Source organism: Mustela erminea, chromosome 11 (assembly GCF_009829155.1).
Source record: "Mustela erminea isolate mMusErm1 chromosome 11, mMusErm1.Pri, whole genome shotgun sequence".
Classification (NCBI taxonomy): Eukaryota; Metazoa; Chordata; class Mammalia; order Carnivora; family Mustelidae; genus Mustela; species Mustela erminea.
Genome location: NC_045624.1, coordinates 15,896,994 through 15,919,248, shown reverse-complemented (window position 1 = coordinate 15,919,248; position 22,255 = coordinate 15,896,994). Strand labels below are relative to the sequence as shown.

Here is a 22,255-nt window from a genome sequence, read left to right as displayed (position 1 = left end):
TGTATAGAAATGCAACAGATTTCTGTACATTGATTTTGTATCCTGTGACTTTAATTTGTTTATCAGTTCTTGCAGGGTTTGTTTGTTTGTTTGTATTTTGGTGGAGTGTTTCAAGTTATCTATATACTACTGTGTCATCTGCAAATAGTGAAAGTTTTCATTTTCCTTGCCAATTTGGATGTCTTCTATTTCTTTTTGTTGTCTGATTGCTGTGGCTAGGACTTTCAGTACTACGGTGAATAAAAGTGGTAAGAGTGAACAAATTTGTTTTGTTCTTGACCTTAATGGAAAAGTTCTCCATTTCCCCCCACTAAGGATGATGTTAGCTGCAGATTTTTCATCTATGGACTTTATTACATTGAGATACGCTCCCTCTAAACCTACTCTGTTGAGGGCTTTTATCATGAATGGATGTTGTACTTTGTCAAATGTTGTTCTACATCTATTGAAATGATCAAATGGTTTTTATTCTTTTTCTTATCGATGCGATATATCATGTTGATTGATTTGTGACTGTCAAACCACTCTTGCAACCAAGAAATAGATCCTACTTGATCGTAGTGAATGACTGATTTTTTAAAATATATTGTTGATGAGTTTGGTAATATTTTGTTGAGGAGTGTTGCACCTATGTTTATCAGGGATGTTGGCCTATTGTTTTCTTTTATAGTGATTTCTTTATTTGGTTTTGGCATCAGGATAATGCTGGCCTTATGGAATGACTTTGGAAGTCTTCCTTCCTCTTCTATTTTTTGGGAAAGTTTGAGAATAATGGGTATTAACACTTCTTTAAATGTCTGGTAGAATTCACCTGTGAAGCCATCTGTCTTGTTCTTTTGTTTGTTGGGAATTTTTTGATTACTAATTCAATTTCTTTGTTGGTGATAGGTCTGTTCAAATTTTCTATTTCTTCCTGTTTGAGTTTTTGTAGTTGATATGTTTCTAGGAATTTATCCATTCCTGCTAGGTTGTCTAATATGTTGGCATATAGCTTTTGATAATATTCTTAAAATTGTTAGTATTTCTGTGGCATTCATTATTTCTCCACTTGCATTTGTATTTATTTTAGTCCTTTATCTCTTTTTTCTTTATAAGTCTGGCTAGAGGTTTATCCATTTTATTGACGTTTTTCAAAGATCCAACTCCTGGGTTTTTTGGATCTGTACTATTATTTTTTTAGTTTCTATGTCACTTAATTCTGCTGTAATCTTTATTATTTACTTCCTCAGGATGGTTTTAGGTTTTAGTCCCCTTCTTCTACCCCTTTTAGGTATAAGATTAGGTTGTTTGAGATTTTTCTTGATTCTAGGCTTGTATTGGTATAAACTTCCCTCTTAGAACTGCTTCTGCTACATCCCCAAAGTTCTGGACACTTGTGGCTTCATTTTCATGTGTTTCCAAGTACTTGTTAATTTCTTCTTTTACTTCCTGGTTGACCAATTCATCGTTAAGGTGCATGGTATGACTGATCTTCTTGAATTTGTTGAGGCTTATTTTATGGGAGAAAATGTGATTTATTCTGAAGAATGACTCATGTGCACTTGAAAAGAATGTGCGTTCTGTTTTAGGATGGAATGTTCTGAGTACATCTGTTAAATCCATCTGGTCCAGTATGTCATTCAAAGCCATTGTTTACTTGTTTATTTTCTGTTTAGATGATCTGTATATAAGTGGGGGTGTTTAAGTCTCCTACTATTATTTTATTATCAATAAGCTCCTTTTTGTTTGTATTAATGGTTTTATGTATTTAGATGCTCCTATATGGGGTGTACACATATTTACAATTGTTGTATCGTCTTGTTGGCTTGTCCCCTCTATTATTATATAGTGCCCTTCTTTGTTTTTTGTTATAGTCTTTGTTTTAAAGTCTCTTTTGTCCAATATAAGTACTTCTACTCCAGCTTTCTTTGACCTCCATTTGCATGATAGATGTGTCTCAATCCCCTCACTTTCAAACTGTAGGTATCTTTAGGTTTAAAATGAGTCTCTTCTAAGCAGCATATAGATGGGTGTTTTCTTTTTTTTTATCTTGTCATTCTGTATGTTTTGATTAGAGCATTTAGTTCATTTACATTCAAAGTAATTACTGATAGGTATGTATTTATTGTTATTTTATTATTTGTTTTGTGGTTGTTTCTGAAGATTTTCTCTGATCCTTTCTTGTCTTTCTTTCAAGTTTTGCTAATTTTATTTAGTGATATATATGGATTTCTTTGTCTTTATTCTTTGCATACTTATTAGTGGCTTTTAATATATGGTTGCCATTACGTTTGTATATAAACATCTCTGCATATAGCAGCCTATATTACATTGGTGGTAGTTTAAGTCTGAATGCATTCTTTACTCTTCTCAACCCCATGTTTTAGGAATGTGTTGTTATATTTGACATCTTTTTATTTGGTGAGTTCCTAGACTGACGTTTTTTTTTTTTACAGAAACATCCATTTTTACTGCTTTTGTTTCCTACCTTTATAACTGTCACTTTTAGTCTCTCCTTTTCACTCAAAGAGTCCCCTTTAATGTTTCTTGTAGTACTGTTTCAGTGGTCATCAACCCTTTTAGTTTTTATCTGGGAAACTCTTTATCTCTCCTTCTATTCTGAATGACAGTTTTTCTGGATAAAGTATTCTTGGCTGCAGATTTTTCCCTCTTAGCACTTTGAATATATCATGTTCCTCTCTTTAGGCTTAGAAAGTTTCTTCTGAAAAATCTCCCAGTAGCCTTATAGGTTTTCCCTTGTAAGTTACTGTGTTCTTTTGTCTTGATGCTTTTACAACTTTTTCTTTGTCTCTGTATTTTGCCATACCAATTTGTCTTGATGTAAATCTGCTTTTGTTGATTTTGATGCAAGATCTCTGTGTCTCCTGGATGTGGTTATCCATTTCCTACCCTAGATTAGGGAAATTCTTAGATATTATTTCTTCAAATACATTTTCTGCCCTCTTTCTCTCTCATCTTCCTCTAGAACTCCTATAATATGAATGTTACTGCATTTTTGGGGAGTCACTGAATTCCCTAAGATTATCCTCATTTTGCATAATTATTTTTTCTCTCTTTTGTTCTGCTTGATGACTTAACATTACTTTGTCTTCTAGGTCATTAACACACTCCTCTGCTTCTTCAGTCTGTTGCTCATTTCATCAAGTGTGTTTCTCATTTCATTTATTGAGCCCTTTATCTCTGCTATGCTATTCCTTATCTCTGTGTTAAATGTTTCAGTCATATCTTCCACTCTTTTCTCAAGTCCAGTGAGCATCCATATGATCATTACTGAAAACACTCCATCAGGCATGTTATTTAAACCTGCTGCACTTAGATATCTAGCTATGGCCCTGTTCTTTAATTTGGGGTAAATCTCTCTGTATTCTCATTTTGTCTAAATCTCTGTGCCTGTTTCTCTGTGTTAGGAAAGTCAACTATATCTCCTGCTTGTTTTTGTGTTTTTTTTTTTTTTTAAGATTTTATTTATTTATTTGAGGGACAGTGCTTGTGGGGAGGGGCAGAAGAGGGAGAGGGAGACAGAATTTCAAGCAGATTCCATGCTAAGCCTGACATGGGGCTCCATCCCACAATCCTGAATCATGACCTGAGCCAAAACCAAGAGTCAAACACCTAAATGACTGAGCTGCCCAGGCGCACCTACATCTGTTCTTGAAGAGGAGGTCCTGCAGTGCCTTTTGAAGAAGAGGTCCTGTAGTGCCCTACCATGTAGTGTCCCTTCTTCTCCAGGGCCTGGCACTTCCAGGAGTGTGCTGTGTGTGATCTTCTGTTTTGTCCTGGTCACTTTATGCTTCAGGCCAGTTGTCTGCAGAGGCTCTCTTTGCCTATTGCGAGCACTGTTTTGTCCCTGGCCTGAATGAGGAGTATTTTAACTAGGTTTGCTCTAGTGTGTTTATGAAATGATACCTGTCACCACTACCACTAGAACTGAGGCTCTGCAAAAGCCCCTATTGGGAGACGTGGGATGAGTAGGGTTTTAGGCTGGTCCTCTGGGGGCAGGGAGGTCCCCTGTGCTGAGACTGAGGAAAGTGTGACTGGAAGATGAAGTTCCACCAAAGGTCAGGGTTTGATGTAGGCAAGTTAGGTAGCGAGTGTTGGCCCTGCACTTATGCTGAGGGGCAGGGGAGGGAATCAGTGCTAGTCACTTTGTTCCCAGAGGGGTCTCTCTTCAAAGACTGACCCTCTGGAACATGCTCCAAGATGAATGAATAACCTTCTCACTGTTTATCCTAAGTGCTCTTCAGATTGCTGTTCCATGCTTTATGTCTACAGGCTGTTTGCTCTGCCTTTTCTCCAAGAGCAGTACAGTGTTCTCGAGGCTTTATCCCAGCCAAACTTGCTAACCTTTAAAACTTCAGGATTTAAGCCCTGCTGGTTGCAAGAACTCACAAAATTTGGCTCTTCTCGCTTACCAAGCCAAATGCAATGGGAATTCATTCTCTCCATGCACTCCCTGTTAGTTTGTTTCTCATCCTTCTCCACCACTGTGGCTCCCTCCTTTCCATAAGAGCTATGTCTTTATCTCCTAAACTGTGTTTCCACACTTCTTACCTTCTTTAATGTGGCCTCTTCTCTTCCTTTATTTGTGGGGTTTATTCTGCCATTCTTCAGGTCAACTTCTGGGGCATTTAGGATGATTGGTAATTATCTAGTTGTATTCATGGGACAAGGGAAGTCTAGGGTCCTCCTCCTCCACCTTATCTTCCTGGAATTACATCTACTTTTACATAAATTTTGATCTGAAGATTTACTGGTGAAAAGTCCTCTTGCCAATGTTAACCATGTTAAGCAGAATATTCATACTGTTCTCTCCTTTTAAATGAAGGTAACCTTTCTCAAACTAGGATATACACAAGAATTTGAAAATAAGGGAAGTCCCCAGGGAAAAAAAAAACACGCTGGTTTTGGATGGTGGATTATGTAATTTAACTAGTCAAAACTAAGATATTATTTTTTAATTGAAATCAGCATAGACATATTATGGGACCCAAAGCAAAAGTCACTTGATTTCATAAAAATCAAACAACAAACTTAAAAAAAAAAAAATCTGTGTTTGAGGCAGTTAGCCTCAAGCAATGTCTCTAAGACCTCAATGGGGTGAATTTGTTCTTCTTCAGAATAGGAGTATTTCCAAGGGAAAAGTCTGAAAACATGAAAATATACAGGACTATAACATTTTGGAATAAATTGTTTTTTCAGATTAATATATGGACACATTAAGAATCTGAAAGAATGAGACATGAGGCACACATTGGACTAGTTGCTACTATACTGAACAAACAGCACAGCTTATAGACCCTATTACCAGTCACTAAGACACAGGAATTGCTAAGAAAATCAAAGACAGTTATTTAGGTTGCATTCCATCAGCAAGTTTCCCTTCAAGGCCTCTAATCTTTCAAGTAGATCAATTACAAGGCTTAAAGATATTGGAAAATATGCTCAGTTTTCAACCCACAAAATTACACATACCATCCAAAGAGCCAAAGAATGATACATTTATGAAGACAAAGTCTTTAAGAAATTACACTTCTTGTGATGCCTTGTTGTTTTAATCAATAAATCTAGAGCTGAGATGATGAGCCTGATGACTACTTCAGCCTGTAGGATATGGTATGATCCTTTGCAATGCATTTTAAATGAATGCTTTTTCTTGGCAACCTCCATGAAATGCTCTAAACCTGTAAGCTCATTCTAATACAAGATCTTTTTATTTGAATAATACTGTCTTGACTCTATTTTTTTAAAGCCCCCTTACAATATTTTGCTTTTATTTTCATTTTGTGGCTCAAATCAATAGCATCCATGGCTTTCCTACTTGGCCATTCCCCAGAATGTCTGTATCATTTCCTTCCTAGGAGGTAGGTAGAAGATCCAGAGACTGTCCAGTTTAGATGAAATCTTTCTTAAAGAAAGACTGGATGAATACTGGGGACCCATCTACTTTTTGGAGAGAATCACTCACAAATAAATGTCATTTTCCCTTCCCAGTGGCCCCATCCCATACACCCTCTACTCAGCATTTCTAAACCATCACCTGACAGAGAGTGGGCCAAGGGATGGAGTTACCATACAGTGATGAACTTGGAATAAACATATAGAATGGGTATAAGAACCAAGTCTGAATAGACACAAAGGCAGAGATCCAGGCTCTGAAAATACTCAGCAAGAGAATATTTCTCTAACTGGGGATGGGGGAAGGAAGCTCTGACATATTCACACCAACTCACAGGCCTGGCCAGAAGAGCCAGGGCCCCTCGATTTACTGGTTACTAACATGAAATTATAACAAAAAGCAAACGAGGAACGGTATAGTGAGCTAGGTGCTCCGCTACCCCACAGTCCACTCGGCACTCTACACATAAAGAAGCCATTTCTTGGCTGTGAAGTCCTCATGGAGCATTCCAGTGCCTCCGCACTGAAAGCAGCTCTATGAGTATTTTGTCAATGTTCCTTTTTCTGTTTGCCTTCCCTCTTTACCCTCCAACTTTAGGGATGAGGACCACAGCAAGAATATCACTTTCAATAAGCAAAGGTGACCATCCATCCTATACAGGAAGAGGAAGAGAAAATCGAAGTTTCTGGTTTCTAGCTATTTTTATCAATTCTGAATGTTTTTCCCCTCTCTCTTTCATCATTCTCCTTTTACTTCTCTTTCCTGCTGCTTATCACAGCCTTCTCTGGGCTTATCTTACCCACTTTCTTCACATTTTGGTAGAACCCAATCTCTCCGTAAAATAGCTTCCCATCATGTGCTAATTAATGTGCTTGTTCCAACTGAAGAACACTAGGAACACTCAGGTGTGGGCCAAGGTCCCTGGGTTGGATGCTGTTCCCTGCCTGGACAATTACTGCTATTTGTCTGTTAAACTCCTGAGAAGTAGCCCAAATGGAAGCTCATATCCCAGCTGGACATCCCTTCCAGACACATTTCAAGTGTCCATACCACTGCTACAGAAACACCAGCTTTTTTCCCCCACTTTGTTTTACCTTGAAGTAATGATGCTACACAAATTCAATTTATTTCCTGAAAGCGTTGATAGACAAAGAATTTTTATTTAAGTAAGTCAAGGGATGACTTAACATGATTTGAAAGCATAGCTGTCGATGATCATTTATGGCAGTAGCTTTTCTCCACTGAGATTCCCTCAAGGACGTGCATTGCTTGGAGGACTGTTACATCTAGCCCATGACATCGTATTGAGAGCTTGAGGGAGAAACAGTGAGGTCACAGATCTAGGTGACAACTTCATGACCATTAAATCTTCATACCAAGGAATCCCTAGCCAGGTAAAATAGAACCAGAAATCCCTCAGCCCTGAGACTCTCCATCAACCAAACAATTCTCTCTTTGTTTGCTTTTCTTCCCTCTAATTATGAATATTGCTTTTAAGACAATGAACAAAGCACATACAGTAAAAGAGCTAAGGAGATGGGAGCCAGAGAGATGAAAGTTACAGCAACTGTACAAAGTGGCATTGAGATGAGAGAGACAAACACATTCTCTATTCAAGTGGTCACAAACCCATTCAGGGAATGCCAAATAGCCTCAAAGGTAACATTCACCACAAATGGGGGGGAGTGACGGATTGTGCTGGGGAAAGAGCAAAATCAAAGGAAGGAGGGCGAGATGGGTATTTGTGTGGAGGTAAGGAAATGAGACCCAGAATTTAAATAATAAAGGCTGTTTGCTAATTTCTCCATTTGATGTAAATTTCCTCTAATTCCCTTCTGGCTCCTAATTTCCTATTCTTTGTGAGTCTCCTACCCAAATATATACTGATGATCCCCATACGAGCTGTACTTGAAATATCTTTTTTACCCTTTTTCTATAAGTTCCTGTATTTAGTTGGCATTTTAAAAAGTACCACTGTTTTATCACTGGCCTGTAACAATCCGGTTTTTCCTCTCCATCCTAGGCCATCAGTTTGCTGGGGAGGAAGCCCCTGGCCCTTTGAGCTCGAAATTGTACTGCCACCTAATGTTCATGCCTGAGAACTGCAACAAAATGAAGGGAAACGCATATTGAAATCAGAGGGAAAGGCTACGAGCAGCAGACACAGGGAAGAAACAGATCAAGAGAGGGTGTTGAAGAGACCAACACTGACCAAGTTCAACACATTCCTGGGAAATATTTTAGCATTTTTGAAGACGTGAAAATAATTGTGCATTAGACACAGAGCAGCCGGGCAGGTACAAAAGATGTTGATACTTCACACTGGAAATCAGTTTTTGCAATATAGTTGCCTGCTTAATTTAAAACAGGTGGGGGTGAGCAAAGGAATAGGAAAGGCATGTTAGGGGCACCTGGGTGGCTCAGTGGGTTAGGCCTCTGCCTTTGGCTCAGATCATGGTCTCAGGGTCCTGGGATCAAGGCCCACATCAGTCTCTCTGCTCGGCGGGGAGCCTGCTTCCCCCTTTCTCTCTGCTTGACTCTCTGCCTACTTGTGATCTCTTTCTGTCAAATAAATAAATAAAATCTTTTAAAAAAAGAAAGAAAAGGCATGTTATTCTGAAATCTAACCAAAGGAGATAGACCTGCAGAAACAACAGGGAGGATCAGTAGGAAAAACCTGTTAGCAAAAGCCTGGTTAGCTGACCCTGGTTCCGGCTTAGTGACTCAGTGAATCCTGGCCGACTGCTCCTGTTGACGGACAATGGACCTGAAGTTCTGTGAATGTGGACTTTTTTTTTTTTTTTAAGATTTTATTTATTTATTTGACAGAGAGAGATCACAAGTAGGCAGAGAGGCAGGCAGAGAGAGAGGAAGGGAAGCAGGCTCCCTGCTGAGCAGAGAGCCTGATGTGGACTCGATCCCAGGTCCCTGAGAACATGACCTGAGCCAAAGGCAGCAGCTTAACCCACTGAGCCACCCAGGCGCCCTGTGGACTTTTTTTTTTTAAGTGTACATTAAAATGAAGCTCTGGGATCTGAAGGCAAATCATTTAGTGTTAACACAAGACACTTCTATGAAGGGCTATCTCACATAGAACAATATTCAGAATAAGCAGTATCTGCCTTGTGGGGCCACAGTGACTGGGCAAAGGCTTACTCACAACTAACTTCTATTTTTATTAAATAAGGACTTCTGAATCCAGCTTTACAAAATGGAAGGAAAAAAAGAGGTGGGTTTGGAAGATGCTTCGGCGCTTCTCCTTAAGATAACTGATGTATTCTGGAAGTTTTCCTATTAACATCTCCCACCTCACCTACTTCTCAGAAAAGGGAATCCAAGCTCAAGACAGTGGCATGGGAAACAGAATCTGAAAGCTGTCTGTCTCCTTCCCACGCTTCTGTGTCCGAGGACAGGACAGTTTCTAAGTCATATATTACAAACAACCCAAAATAGTAAAGGAACTCTATGAGAAAATGAAAAAGGACTATAAATACATCACTGCGATATTGAGAATAGGAAGTGAAAGTGGGCTCCACAGACTCTATCTTTGAGAATAATTAATTCCATATGTGAATATCAAGTAGGGCTATAAACTTAATTCCACTTCAGGAGTTGTCGGAGATACAGGACTTACAACATTTTATCCCACTTTTAAGGAGACTCTAAGGGGTTTATGGAGTGAGACTAACATCAAAGAGAGAACAGGAGAAACTATAAAGCAATGTTGTTGATGTTCTTATACTTGGTGATTAGCGCAGGAGCCAGGAAAGTTAGGCAAATGGAAAACGTGGTCCTTGTCTCCCTGAATTCTAAGCAAGAATTTTCTCCATGTTACAGAGTTTTTTCTTGTGCTGGTCTCTTCAGGGCTGTGGGTTCAGGGGTCCCCAGAGGCTCATGAGAGAAGTTCCACACTCTATACCCACCCCTTCTCACCCTGACCCCACACCTGCACACTCCAGGCAATTACTAGTCAGGCTCCCTCCAACCGGAGATTCATAGGCAAATATTGTTGGAAGGATTTCAGATTTATCACTCATGCTTTCAATCAACTTAATCAAATTACTCATCTAAGGCAGATACATGGAGAACATTAAGAGTTTGGGTGGCAGTTAGAGAAAGAAGCAAAAAGATGAACAGGGAAGTGTGGAGGTAAGTCAACGGGAAGCGGGTAAAACTTTGATATAGACTCTTGAACGCTGAAAGCCCTGTACTGGGAAGAAGCAGGACAACCGGGATGAGGAGGGGAAGGGCTGGGTTAGGCCTGCCTCACTCTCCCACGCCTTTTGCCCTGTGTTGCCTGAGTGCTCCGCCCCTCTCTGTGGGGGGAAGAAGGGGGGCAAGAGGTACCAGGCTGATTCCTCAGGGACTTTCGGAGGAATGAGAGAGGATGAGGGTAGCCAGAGGTCAGGACTGAGGACTGACATGCATCAACATTTCATATTACGGGTAGGTGCACCGGAATCATATTCTGGAAAAACTACAGCCTCTTCTCTCTATTCTGATAGTTAAAATTAGAAAAACAAATATTTAGGGGTTGAGTTGGTTAAGCATCTGACTTCTTGATTTTGGCTCAGGTCTTGATCTCAGGGTCGTGAGATGGAGCGCTGAGTGGAGACTCTGTGCTTGGTTCAGAGTCTGCTTGAAATTCTCTCTCTCTCTCTCTCTGCCCTTCCCCCAGTCACACACAGGGGCACACTCTAAAATAAATACATTAATTGAACAAATAATGTTTTGGGTCTTTTTGTTTGTTGGTTTGTTTTAAAGGTTGGAACCCATTCAAGATACCCTAAATCCCTCCTCTACCAAACTGATGCGATTTCAAAGTCAAGCCCTTAGAGAAGATCCAGGGACTTGTTCAGAAAGGAGAGGACCAACTGTGCAAGAATGGACCGTGTAGTGAGCCAGCCATGAGCACACAGCTACTCCCAGGGGACACAAGACAGAGGAGTAAGAGGAGATGCCCACTTGCACCCAGGTCTCTATCTCTGGCACAGCCCCAAAGCAAAGAAAAATTCCCATTCCTCTATTGGCTTAAAAATACCTGCTCTCCCTTCACAGCACAGAGGAAGACAAAGTTATCTTCCTAGTTTAAAAATGGCATCTAAGGGGGCACCTGGGTGGCTCAGTGGGTTAAGCCTCTGCCTTTGGCTCAGGTCATGATCTCAGGGTTCTGGGATCGAGCCTTGCATCGGGCTCTCTGCTCAGTGGGGAGCCTGCTTCCTCCTCTCTCTCTGCCTGCCTCTCTGCCTACTTGTGATCTCTGTCAGATAAATAAATAAAATCTTAAAAAAAAAAAAAGAATGGCATCTACGTCAGTCTCTTCAATAAATGGTGCTGGGTAAACTGGACAGCTATATGTAGGAGAATGAAACTCGATCACTTTCTTACACCATACACAAAGATAAACTCGAAATGGATAAAAGACCTCAACATGAGAAAGGAATCCATCAGAATCATAGAGGAGAACATAGGCAGTAACCTCTTCGATATCAGCCACAGCAACTTCTTTCAAGATATGTCTCCAAAGGCAAAGGAAACAAAAGTGAAAATGAACTTTTGGGACTTCATCAAGATCAAAAGATTCTGCACAGCAAAGGAAACAGTCAACAAAACAAAGAGGCAACCCACGGAATGGGAGAAGATATTTGCAAATGACAGTACAGACAAAAGGCTGATATCCAGGATCTACAAAGAACTTCTCAAACTCAAAACACACACAAAACAGATAATCATGTCAAAATGTGGGCAGAAGACATGAACAGACACTTCTCCAATGAAGACATACAAATGGCTATCAGACACATGAAAATATGTTCATCATCACTAGTCATCAGGGAGATTCAAATTAAAACCACATTGAGATACCACCTTACACCAGTTAGAATGGCCAAAATTAGCAAGACAGGAAGCAACGTGTGTTGGAGAGGATGTGGAGAAAGGCGAACTCTTTTACACTGTTGGTGGGAATGCAAGTTGGTGCAGCCAATTTGGAAAACAGTGTGGAGATTCCTTAAGAAATTAAAAATAGAGCTTCTCTATGACCCTGCAATTGCACTACTGGGTATTTACACCAAAGATACAGATGTAGTGAAAAGAAGGGCCATCTGTACCCCAATGTTCATAGCAGCAATGGCCAAGGTCACCAAACTTTGGAAAGAACCAAGATGCCCTTCAACGGACAAATGGATAAGGAAGATGTGGTCCATATACACTATGGAGTATTATGCCTCCATCAGAAAGGATGAATACCCAACTTTTGTATCAACATGGACGGGACTGGAAGAGATTATGCTGAATGAAATAAGTCAAGCAGAGAGAGTCAATTATCATATGGTTTCACTTATTTGTGGAGCATAAGAAATAACACGGAGGACATGGGGAGATGGAGAGGAGAAGGGAGTTGAGGGAAATTGGAGGGGGAGATGAACCATGAGAGACTATGGACTCTGATAAACAATCTGAGGGTTATGAAGGGGTTGGGGGGGCAGGAGGTTAGGGGAGCCTGGTGGTGGATATTATGGAGGGCATGTATTGCATGGAGCACTATGGGCATGTATTGCATGGTGTGGTGCATAAACAATGAATTCTGTTACACTGAAAAGAAATTAATAATAAAAAAAGAATACATATTAAAAAAAATGGCATCTAAGTGCTTTTGTCACAAAAGACTGTCACTTTGGACTAGCTTTCCTTAATGCCCTAAGGAATAATGTATTGTTGGAAGGAGAGAGAAACCTCCTTTGTCTTGTTGAAGACTCTGAGAATTTCCTGAGAGGCTCTTCTGCTGTTCCATTCCTGTTAAGGGCTTATGAAGGGAACTCAAGAAAAGTGCACATCTTGCCTCTCTATTTCCTCATGCTCCTGCTCTGTCTTGTCTCTTTGGCTTGGAAATCCTCAGGAAATCCTGGAGTTCTTTTTCATCCATAAACTATTGATGGTTTACAGTTTTCCCCTTGCCAACGTTCTTCTCCTCCATCCAAAGAACATCCAAAACCTCCTCAAGTATTCAACTTTTTGATCGAATCCAGAGATCTGACATGTGGAACATGCTGGCATCTCAACGCTCGGGCATCTGGATGGGCTTCTTCCCCTCCACCCCCTGTCCCCATCTTGCCTTTGTGTTTATCACCCACCCATGCCTACAATTCTCTCTACTTGCCATCGCTGCCTTCTACTTTCCCAATTCAAGGCATTTTTATTATTTTAATGTAAACTCCTCCTTGGGTCAAACAGACTTCTATTAAAATTTGAAATATATAAATGGATTCCAGAGCCTAATAAAAACGTCTAACATTTAATGGATCATTTTGTTACATTCGTGTGTGTGTGATTAGAACTGAGTTTGCTGCATCTCTATTTCCAATCGACAGAGTAACTTCTCTCTAACATCCCACGTTCATCCATTCATCCAAGAAGCCTGCTTCCCCAGACACCTGGTATACCAGCTATGATGCAAAGTACTGCAGATCTAGAGTGAGGGTCACAGTTTGTCCATCCAAGGAACTCAGATGCTTTAAAGAAGGATCTTACCAACTTTCCTTCAGCCACCATGTCCCTCCAGTGTGAGCAGATAAGGCTATCACATCCATTACAAATGAAGAAAGAGAGCCCTTCTGGCAATATTTCCTCATGTTGTAATCACCGACCAAACTTGAACTCATAAAGATGGGAAGGCAGAATCCCTGGGCATCATTTTAAATCAAATGAATGTTTAATATTAGAGCTTATTTACCTGACAAGATTTTCCTTCCAAGTGGGTCAAACTGAGATCTGCTATCTCAAGAATTCTATTCTGGTGCTGCCCCTGAGTGAACTTGGAAATGGAACTCTGTATCTGACTAAAAGGTTTAGGGGGCCCCTATGCATCACTGCTTGAAGAGCAATTATAGAAAGAATAGGGCAAAATTGCTTATTAAGTATTTTGCACCCCCAAAGGAACAGAGTATTGTGTGCTTGGCTAAATAGGGCGGGTAACAATGGGAGGGACGTCAGGCAGGGAGAAAAGAAGAAAGGAAGGTGTCTGTCAGATAGACTGGGGCTTTTCTAGCTTCGGTGATTAGGCAAGGAGAATACGATTTAGACCAGTCAAAGGTAGGGAGGATAGGAAGCAACTCTCTTAGTGGAACAGATGCAAGGGACTGTGTCTCTGACCTGACAGCACGGATTTCATCTCTAAGACAGATTCCAGCAAAACCCGCATCCCACTAAGAAGATTAATTTTCTTCCTCTTATCAGATTGTGATGTTTAAAGAATATTCCCAATCACTGCCCAATGGTCTGTCCTCCCGATGAGAACTTGGAGCTGTGACAATAAGCACAATTATCCCTTTGATTAGAGTCAGGCCATCACCGAATGTTCCCGAAGAAACTGGGTAAGGGTACTAGTTGGAGGACCAGAGGGGAATCTGAACTTCTTACTCCTCTTCACTCCGAGAGTGACTGAGTTTGTGGAAGGGGGCAGTTTCAGGATTATCTTCTTGGCATGGTGGCTCAGAATTTTAGACTATCTAAAAAAGTCAATTTTTAAAGTACTATTAGGTATTTCGGATATCCCTAAATAACTTGCTACTTGTACAAACTTCCTTAAGCACGTATCGTATAGAGTGATGCTAAACTGAGTACTGAGTACATTCAATTATTCGGGGAGCCTTTCTGGTTATGTAATGGTGACAAGCAGACACTTATCTGCTCATGTACAAAGGTGGAAGAAAATAAGCTTGGAGTCCTTAAAAAGCCTCTTTCCTTTGAGGCTAACATTTTCATTATATCTTTAAATACTCATTCTTTTCATATAAAAACAAAAAAGTGAAATCTGGAGGAAGCAGCAAATTCTATTCCTCTTGTTTCCAGAACACTTTCTGCATCTATCCATTACAGCTCTTAGCAGCGAGAACTCTAAAAATTGATTTGTGGACTAGTTCCCCTTTGAATGTAAGCTCTTCAAAGGCAATAGTAATTTCTTGTTGAGCTTCACATCTTTAGTGCCTAGGTGTGTGGGAGTGTTTACATATATATATATATATATATATATATATATACAAGATTCACAGTTCCTACCTAGAAGGTGCTCGATATTTATTTGCTCAATAATACATGAAAGACAAACTGAATGACTCAACCTGTTTCTTAGAATCCCAATGAAAATGATCAGACCAGATACATTATAGTTCTTGATACATTCTATTTTTGATAACACAATCTCTTAGAGACTACAGATCATATACCTCCATCATCATACAACTCCATTAGCCCTGCTTAGCTGATCAGCTAACAGAAACTTGTCTAGACACAGATGTCTGGAAGGAATGTTTGCCTTCGGGTGGTTCTCCACACTCTTCCCCTTGTCTCAGTGCCGTGGCAAGGTATTCCGTTTTTAACCTGTGTGACCTTTATCTTAGTTCTTTCAGATTCAGGATTTGGAGACACTAAGAAAAAGTGCATCTCTTTCGGTCAGTTTTGGAGGTTTCACATAAAACAAAACAAAACAAAAAGAACTAAAAAAGATTATTCTTTTTCAGAAACTAAATACCTCTCAGTCCCTTTACTTGTTTTCCCTTAACCCATCTGACTCAGGTTAAGTCTGTCCTTCTCAAAAAACAACTTGTTAAGAACACACTAGAGTTTTTAGTCAGTGCTTTTTATTTTTAATCTCCTAGATCTTGAAGTTGAGAAAAGTCTGCCTTAGGACTGAGATTCTGTTTGCTAAAATTTCAGTTAATTCCTCCCTTACAAATCTTCTGCCAGAATGAAATACAGCCTTGTCACTAATTTTGGTGGTATAATTAATGATGAGAGCAAATGTGTTTCCAGAATCATATTATTTTAAGTAGAACTTTCTTAAACACTGAAAACATTTTTGCACCTAAGGATAAATTCATTATGGCTCTAGCAGTAGCATTATAAGTCAACTACTTCTCATCAATTTATCTCAAAAGCGGTTCTTCAAGATTGTTTTTTATTGTGTTCACAGGTTTTGAAGACCCTACATGTGCTGTACATCCTTCTTTGGAATGAAGCTTTTTCCTAGAGGATCTGTGTATAATTGGACTCTCTATACCTTCTTCATAAAATTATAGTGTTTCTAAATGGAGTTACAAAAGGTAACCAGTTCCAGTAGTAACAGAAATCTAATTCTATTTGTTCATTCCACCTCACTCTCCCTGAAGCAGAAGGGAGGGTGATGGATCTTAGAAATAAAAGTTAAAAGGAGACAACTCTGAGGAGACCCCCCCGGGGAGGGGGGGGGCTGGGTCATTTGGAGTTTGGAGGGAAAAGGGTCACCTTGAGCAGGTGCCGGCCAGGGCCCGCGGAGGAAGAATGAGACAGTAGCGCACTGCAGTTACATTCCTTTCTGTTTCCTGTATCTACTATTTTTAAAGTCAGTCTTTGCAGGATTTTGTCTCTTACCTGCCTATTTATTAATGAATCAATATTTTAACATTCTCAGTTAATCATTTCTTTGTTTTATGCGCCTCGTCCATGATTTCTGTCTTTGTTATTCCTCTTCTCTCTTGTTTCTTTGTTTCCTACTCTGGAGCTCCTTTTCCGGTTTATCCAACTGAATGCTTTATTTGTATGAATCCTTTTTCCTTTGATAAGTGAATTTAGAGTCACAAATCATCCTGTGAGTAAGACTTCAGTGGTTTTCTGCAGACTCTGAGAGTTATTTTCGGTTCAAGAATTTAAAATTTCCCTTTTGATCTTTTTATGTAGTGGGTTATTTAATATTGTGAACATGATGTTAAACTTGGACTCTCCCTATCTCCAAGCTGACTGGGGCTTTAAAGCTAAAAGCAGCAGATGCCGGTTGTACCTAAAACGTTACCATGATTCTTCAGGCCTTTTTTTCCACACTTATTTTTCATATTCCTGCCAGGAATATTAAGCAAAGTTGAAACTTCACATACACCCTGCAGCATAGGACCCACACAGCAGGGGATTCTCTGAATTTTTTAAATCATAAAATATTAGAAATTGCTATCAAAATGGAGAAATAAGTTATGGATTATTAATGATGCAATATTCTATACCAATTAGAGTTAATGAAAAACTACATATTTCGGGGTGCCTGGGTGGCTCAGTGAGTTAAAACCTCTGCCTTCGGCTCAGGTCATGATCCCAGGATCCTGGGATCCAGCCCCGCATCGGGCTTTCTGCTCAGTGGGGAGCCTGCTTCCTCTTCTCTCTCTCTGCCTGCCTCTCTGCCTACTTGTTATCTCTCTGTTAAATAAATAAATAAAATCTTTAAAAGAACCCAAAAAACAAAACTACATACATCAATATGAATACATTTTTAAAAAAAAGACCATTGAATAAAATGGCAAGTCTGAAAAGTATATACATTATAAAATACAGGTAATGAAAAACAGAGAATACAAACAAAAAGTCCATAAAACAATATATATTTGTATGTTACTGTATGTTGTTTACGGACAGAAAGAAAGACCTAATGAGAATAATAACATAAAACAACATAATATATCAGGGTGTTTGGCACATGAGTGTTAAATTTTTTAGTTTTCATTTAGGGTCCACTTAGTTACCATACATGTAAAATTAACTTCAATGTACGACACAGGGATGCAACACGTCCATAAAGACCAGGTGCTCATCACAAGTGCCCTCCCTCAGCCCCAACACCTGTCTCACCCACCCTTCCACCCACCTCCCTTCTGGTAGCCATTGGTTTGTTCTCTATAGTTAGGAAGTCTGTTTCTTGGTGTTTGCCTCTTTTAAAAATTTGTTTAAACTTAAGTTCAAGTTAACTAACATGGAGGGTATTTTTAGTTTCAGAAGTAGAATTCAGTGATTCACTGGTAGCAAGTGACACCCAGTGCTCATTCCATCGCGTGCCCTCCTTAATGCCCATCACCCAGTTACCCCATCCCCCTCCCACCTCCCCTCCAGCAACCCTCAGTTTGTTCCCTACAGTTAAGAGTCTCTTATGGCTTATCTCTCTCTCTGTTTTCCTCTTATTTTATTTTTCCTTCCCTTCCCCTGTGTGCATCTGTTTTGTTTCTTAAATTCCACATATGAGTGAAATCATACGGTGTTCGTCTTCCTCTGACTCATTCTGCTTAGCACAATATCCTCCAGTTCCATCCACATCGTTGCAAAGGGAAGGATTTCCTTCTTTTTGATGGCTGAGTACTATTCCATTGTCTATGCATATATACACCACATCTTCTTTATCCATTCATCTGTCAATAGACATCTGGCTCTTTCCATATTTTGGTCATTGTGGACATTGCTGCTGTACATACTGGTGCGCATGTGTTCCTTTGATTTACTATGTTTGTATCCTTTGGATAAATACTGAGTAGGGCAATGGCTGGCTCATAGGATATCTCTGCTTTTTAACTTTTTCAGGGAACTCTATACTACTTGCCTCTTCCCCCACCCCTTGCTCATATGTGTTATTTAAGAAACAAAACAAATGACCTTCCAAATAATTGTTGTACTTATTTTGACTGAGGCAAATTTGATATATACTTAATAATTTTTAAAAATAAATGTTTATCTTTTAAAAAATTTCAATCTCTTTTTAAAGATTCTTCAGATACTTTACAAATGCTAAAAGAAATAGAAGCCAATGTAAACCTTCCTTGGGCCACAGGGCTGTGGGCATCCTGCCTTTGCACCAGCCCTTCAGGAAGATCGTGCATATGGTCAGAAAAAGCATGAAGTCAAAGGTCAGGGCAACCTGACTCAAACCACAGTTCCCACTCTTGCTGTCTTGCGTCATCCAAGATGAATATTTTAAGCTCAGTAAGTTTAAAAGTTAAACTGAGGAAGCCTCAGTTAAGCAATGGCAATGGCAAGATTTAAAAGTCATTAGAAGAATTAAAGACGATTCAGCTCTGGCACAAAGCAAGTAGGAGACATTCTATCAATACGAACTATTACTAACATGGTATGTAATATCTGTGTGCTATATGATTGAATTATTCCATGACTGCAATTATACCTCTTGGCATCAGAGGTGATCTCTGAAGGAAATAAAGAGATGTTCTTTCGAAGGAATCAATGGGTATAGCAATAATAATAAAAAAATTAAAGAATTAATGGGCAAATTGGGGTAGGATACAGTACTTACTTATTTTCAGTGATTTAAAACAACTGTTTTATTATGCTCCTGTATTCTGTGAGTCAGGGACTCGGGCAGACCCTGGGGGAATGACTTGTCTCTGTTCTACGATGTGCAGGGATTCAGCTAGACAGACTCAAAGGCTAGGAGTGAGCGTTTGAGTGTTATTTGGCAGGAATAAAATTTAAAAAGTTATTCGCTCTAGTGCACGTAAGAGCTAAGGTGGTATAAATGAGCAAGACAACTGATGGCTGCAAGTGAAGATCAATAAAAAATTAAGAGAAATCTCTGAAAGGGTAATATAACCTGAATGAAAAATAAGAGTTGATTTTTAGGGGCACCTGGGTGGCTCAGTGGGTTAAGCCGCTGCCTTCGGCTCAGGTCATGATCTCAGGGTCCTGGGATCGAGTCCCGCATCGGGCTCTCTGCTCGGCAGGGAGCCTGCTTCCTCCTCTCTCTCTCTCTGCCTGTCTCTCCATCTACTTGTGATTTCTCTCTGTCAAATAAATAAATAAAATCTTTAAAAAAAAAAAAAGTTGATTTTTACAGAGAGTTTTAAGAACCTGGCTATTACAGAAAGTAGTATGTTGATTTGTGATTTGGGAAGAATATTTACTACCTTGGAAACAGTCACTTCATATATCATGATATACACTTTAATATACTCCACGTAGAACACCAGGGAACAGGAAACCAGAGTGAGATCACTCTCTTTGGAAATAGCTTGTGTGTAAGAACAACTACAATACTCATCGGGTTTGTCTAGGCATAATTTCTATGTCTGTGTCTAAACTCTAATTATCAAATAAATCTGCCCGCAGCTAGTTGGTCACATTTTTAGCCATCAGTGGGGTGGCTGACTCATCGTGGTTCACAAGCATCAGTTCTATATAAAAAAAGAAATGGAAAAATACCCTGAGTTGTAAGCAATCAAAATGTGATCAAGATCTAACTTGGTTTGATTAAAAAGGAAAATTGACAGTAATTAACTTTTTCCTTTCTACTCTTCACACAACAAAAGAAGAGATAGTACAGAGAAGCAATTAAACGAAATCGCCTTTTGCCCCTGGCAAACCTTCCTACCAATGAACCTTCCCACCAATGAAATATTTAACTCCAGATCTCTTACTTTCCCCCCTTCATCATTCCAAAATTGCTGTGGTCTTTCCTTTAGAAACAAGGACTCTTTGGTTAACCCTAGATTTCTAAGACTCTTAATCTTTTATTTTATGAAAATTGTAAGACTGTACAGTAACAAGGCCATCATCCCTATTCAATTAGGACCTCGGATAGGATTGGAAACGAGCCTATATCATGAATTGCAACAAATCTGCACAGCCTCTGAGATGGGCCGAAAGAGTGTATCCATGACCACTGACCTCACCTAGAATATGCTCTTGCAGGGAAATATCACAGGGAGAAAAGAGTCCCCAGACAAATGTTTTAACACAGTCACAAAAACTCCCAACCTTCACCCTCCTTTCTGGCAAGGGTCAGACCTCAGAAGAAAACACACCCACCCTATTCCCACCTAGAAACAAACGTTGCATCATTTACCCAGAGACCCTGGGTCTCAGAAGCGGCTCCACTTCGGCCAACAAAACCATCTGACTGTACTACAAGCCTGGAGACCCATGAAACAGAATTGGAACAGCAAGCAGAAATGTTTCCACAAATGAAAAAACCCCGTCCCTTCCAAAGTCTTCATGATCTCTCTCATGTGTGTCTTTGCCATGTGGCAAACACAGGGACAGCTAGGAAAGCCCGGATTCCAGTAAAGCAAACACTGGTGAGGTTCAAAGTATTTCTAGATACCCAAAATGCAAAGTGAGGCTCCATCAGGAGCTTGGGGCTGGGAAAAGTCAGCCAAGGGAATAAGATGGGGAAGCACAGGAGACAGCGGGAGAACCACTGAATACAGACCACCCCCCGCTCCCCTGTGAGGTACCAGGCAGTCCTCTCCCGGGAATCACAGGGGCCAGGGGTGCACAGGGAAGGGACAGAGAGCGCTCTTACTGTAGCACGCGGGAGTGGCTGAAATCTCTCAAATCTGAGTCGTCATACTCCGGAGTTCCGGTTCCCAGCCCGCTGTCACTCAGCATGCGCTTCCGTAGTGCGGGGTTCCACCAGTCGGACATTCTGGGAGAAAGCAGGGCACCGGGCATTTAGACGTTCAAAGCCAGCACGGGACTTCCTCTGCTCTATCTCAAGATGACTCTTGTGAGATGGGCAACTAATCTTTACTGGGTATTTCCTAGTTACGTATTCCCACTTATTCTTTAATTTTCTCAAGTATCATGAACTGTTTGTGTGCTTCTGCCCTCTACAGATGAGAAAACTGCCTTTCAAGATGAAGTAATTTTAGGGGCGCCTGGGGGGATTCAGTCCCTTAAGCATCTGCCTTGGGCTCAGGTCATGATCTCAGGGTTCTGGGATTAAGCCTGGCATTGGGCATCGGGAATCGGCTTCTCGGCATCACTCTCTGTATGTGCATGCTCTCTCAAATAAGTAAATAAAATCTTTAAAAAAAGATTAAGTAATTGCAAATGTGGTGTAAATAAGAAGTAATGGAACCTGATATAGAAATGAAAATGAGGAAATAACAAAGCCCATCCTTTTTTACTGCTTTCCTGTCCTTGTTCATTTCCAGGAGAGGCCACTGATCAGAAATAAGAAAGGGACTGACTGAAGTTCTAATGGATTTTCAAGCTACTTTGGGCTACTTCATTTTTGGAGCTAGGGCTAACACAGGATTAACCCAGGACAAAGCCATTTCTTTTGGCCTTTAATTGATACAGAGAGAGGGCAAAGAGTGTGGCAGAGCGGGTTTCCTCTTGACCAGATCAAAGACAGCAGCCAAGTTCAGGCTGGGCAAGGGGACAGCGAGACTCTAATGCCCGCTGCTCCTACGGGAGGACCCAGCATCTCACGTGCTTTCCCCACAGTGGAGAGGCTGGATTTGCAGACATGGACCGTGAAGATGGGCTTTTCCACCACCTTCTGGGACACCCAGGGATACGTATCTGAGATTACTAGCTCTGGCCTCCTCAACGCAGCCGTACACCTGCCTCATCCTGCCACTTCTGTCTTCTCGTGACTTGATACGTATCACTGAAATCAGCTGGCAGAGTGAGAAATATTCAGAGATGGCAGCAATGGCCAAATAAATTAGTGCCGAGGAGTAAACAGGCATAAGGTTACCTCAAATGAACATGTCTACATATACATATAGACAAATATATACGTGTGTGTGTGTGTGTGTATACAATTCG

General features: G+C 40.3%; 1 protein-coding gene across 5 annotated transcripts in view; it reads right to left on the bottom strand.

The window, feature by feature from the left end:
* Positions 1-22,255, bottom strand: part of DGKI (diacylglycerol kinase iota) — a 440,859-nt gene that overhangs the window by 58,244 nt on the left and 360,360 nt on the right. For all 5 annotated transcript variants that reach the window (XM_032304023.1, XM_032304024.1, XM_032304025.1 and 2 more), the window contains one exon: positions 21,000-21,122. In XM_032304023.1, coding sequence (XP_032159914.1) covers positions 21,000-21,122 — 123 coding nt within the window. The remainder of the gene's footprint in view (positions 1-20,999; positions 21,123-22,255) is intronic.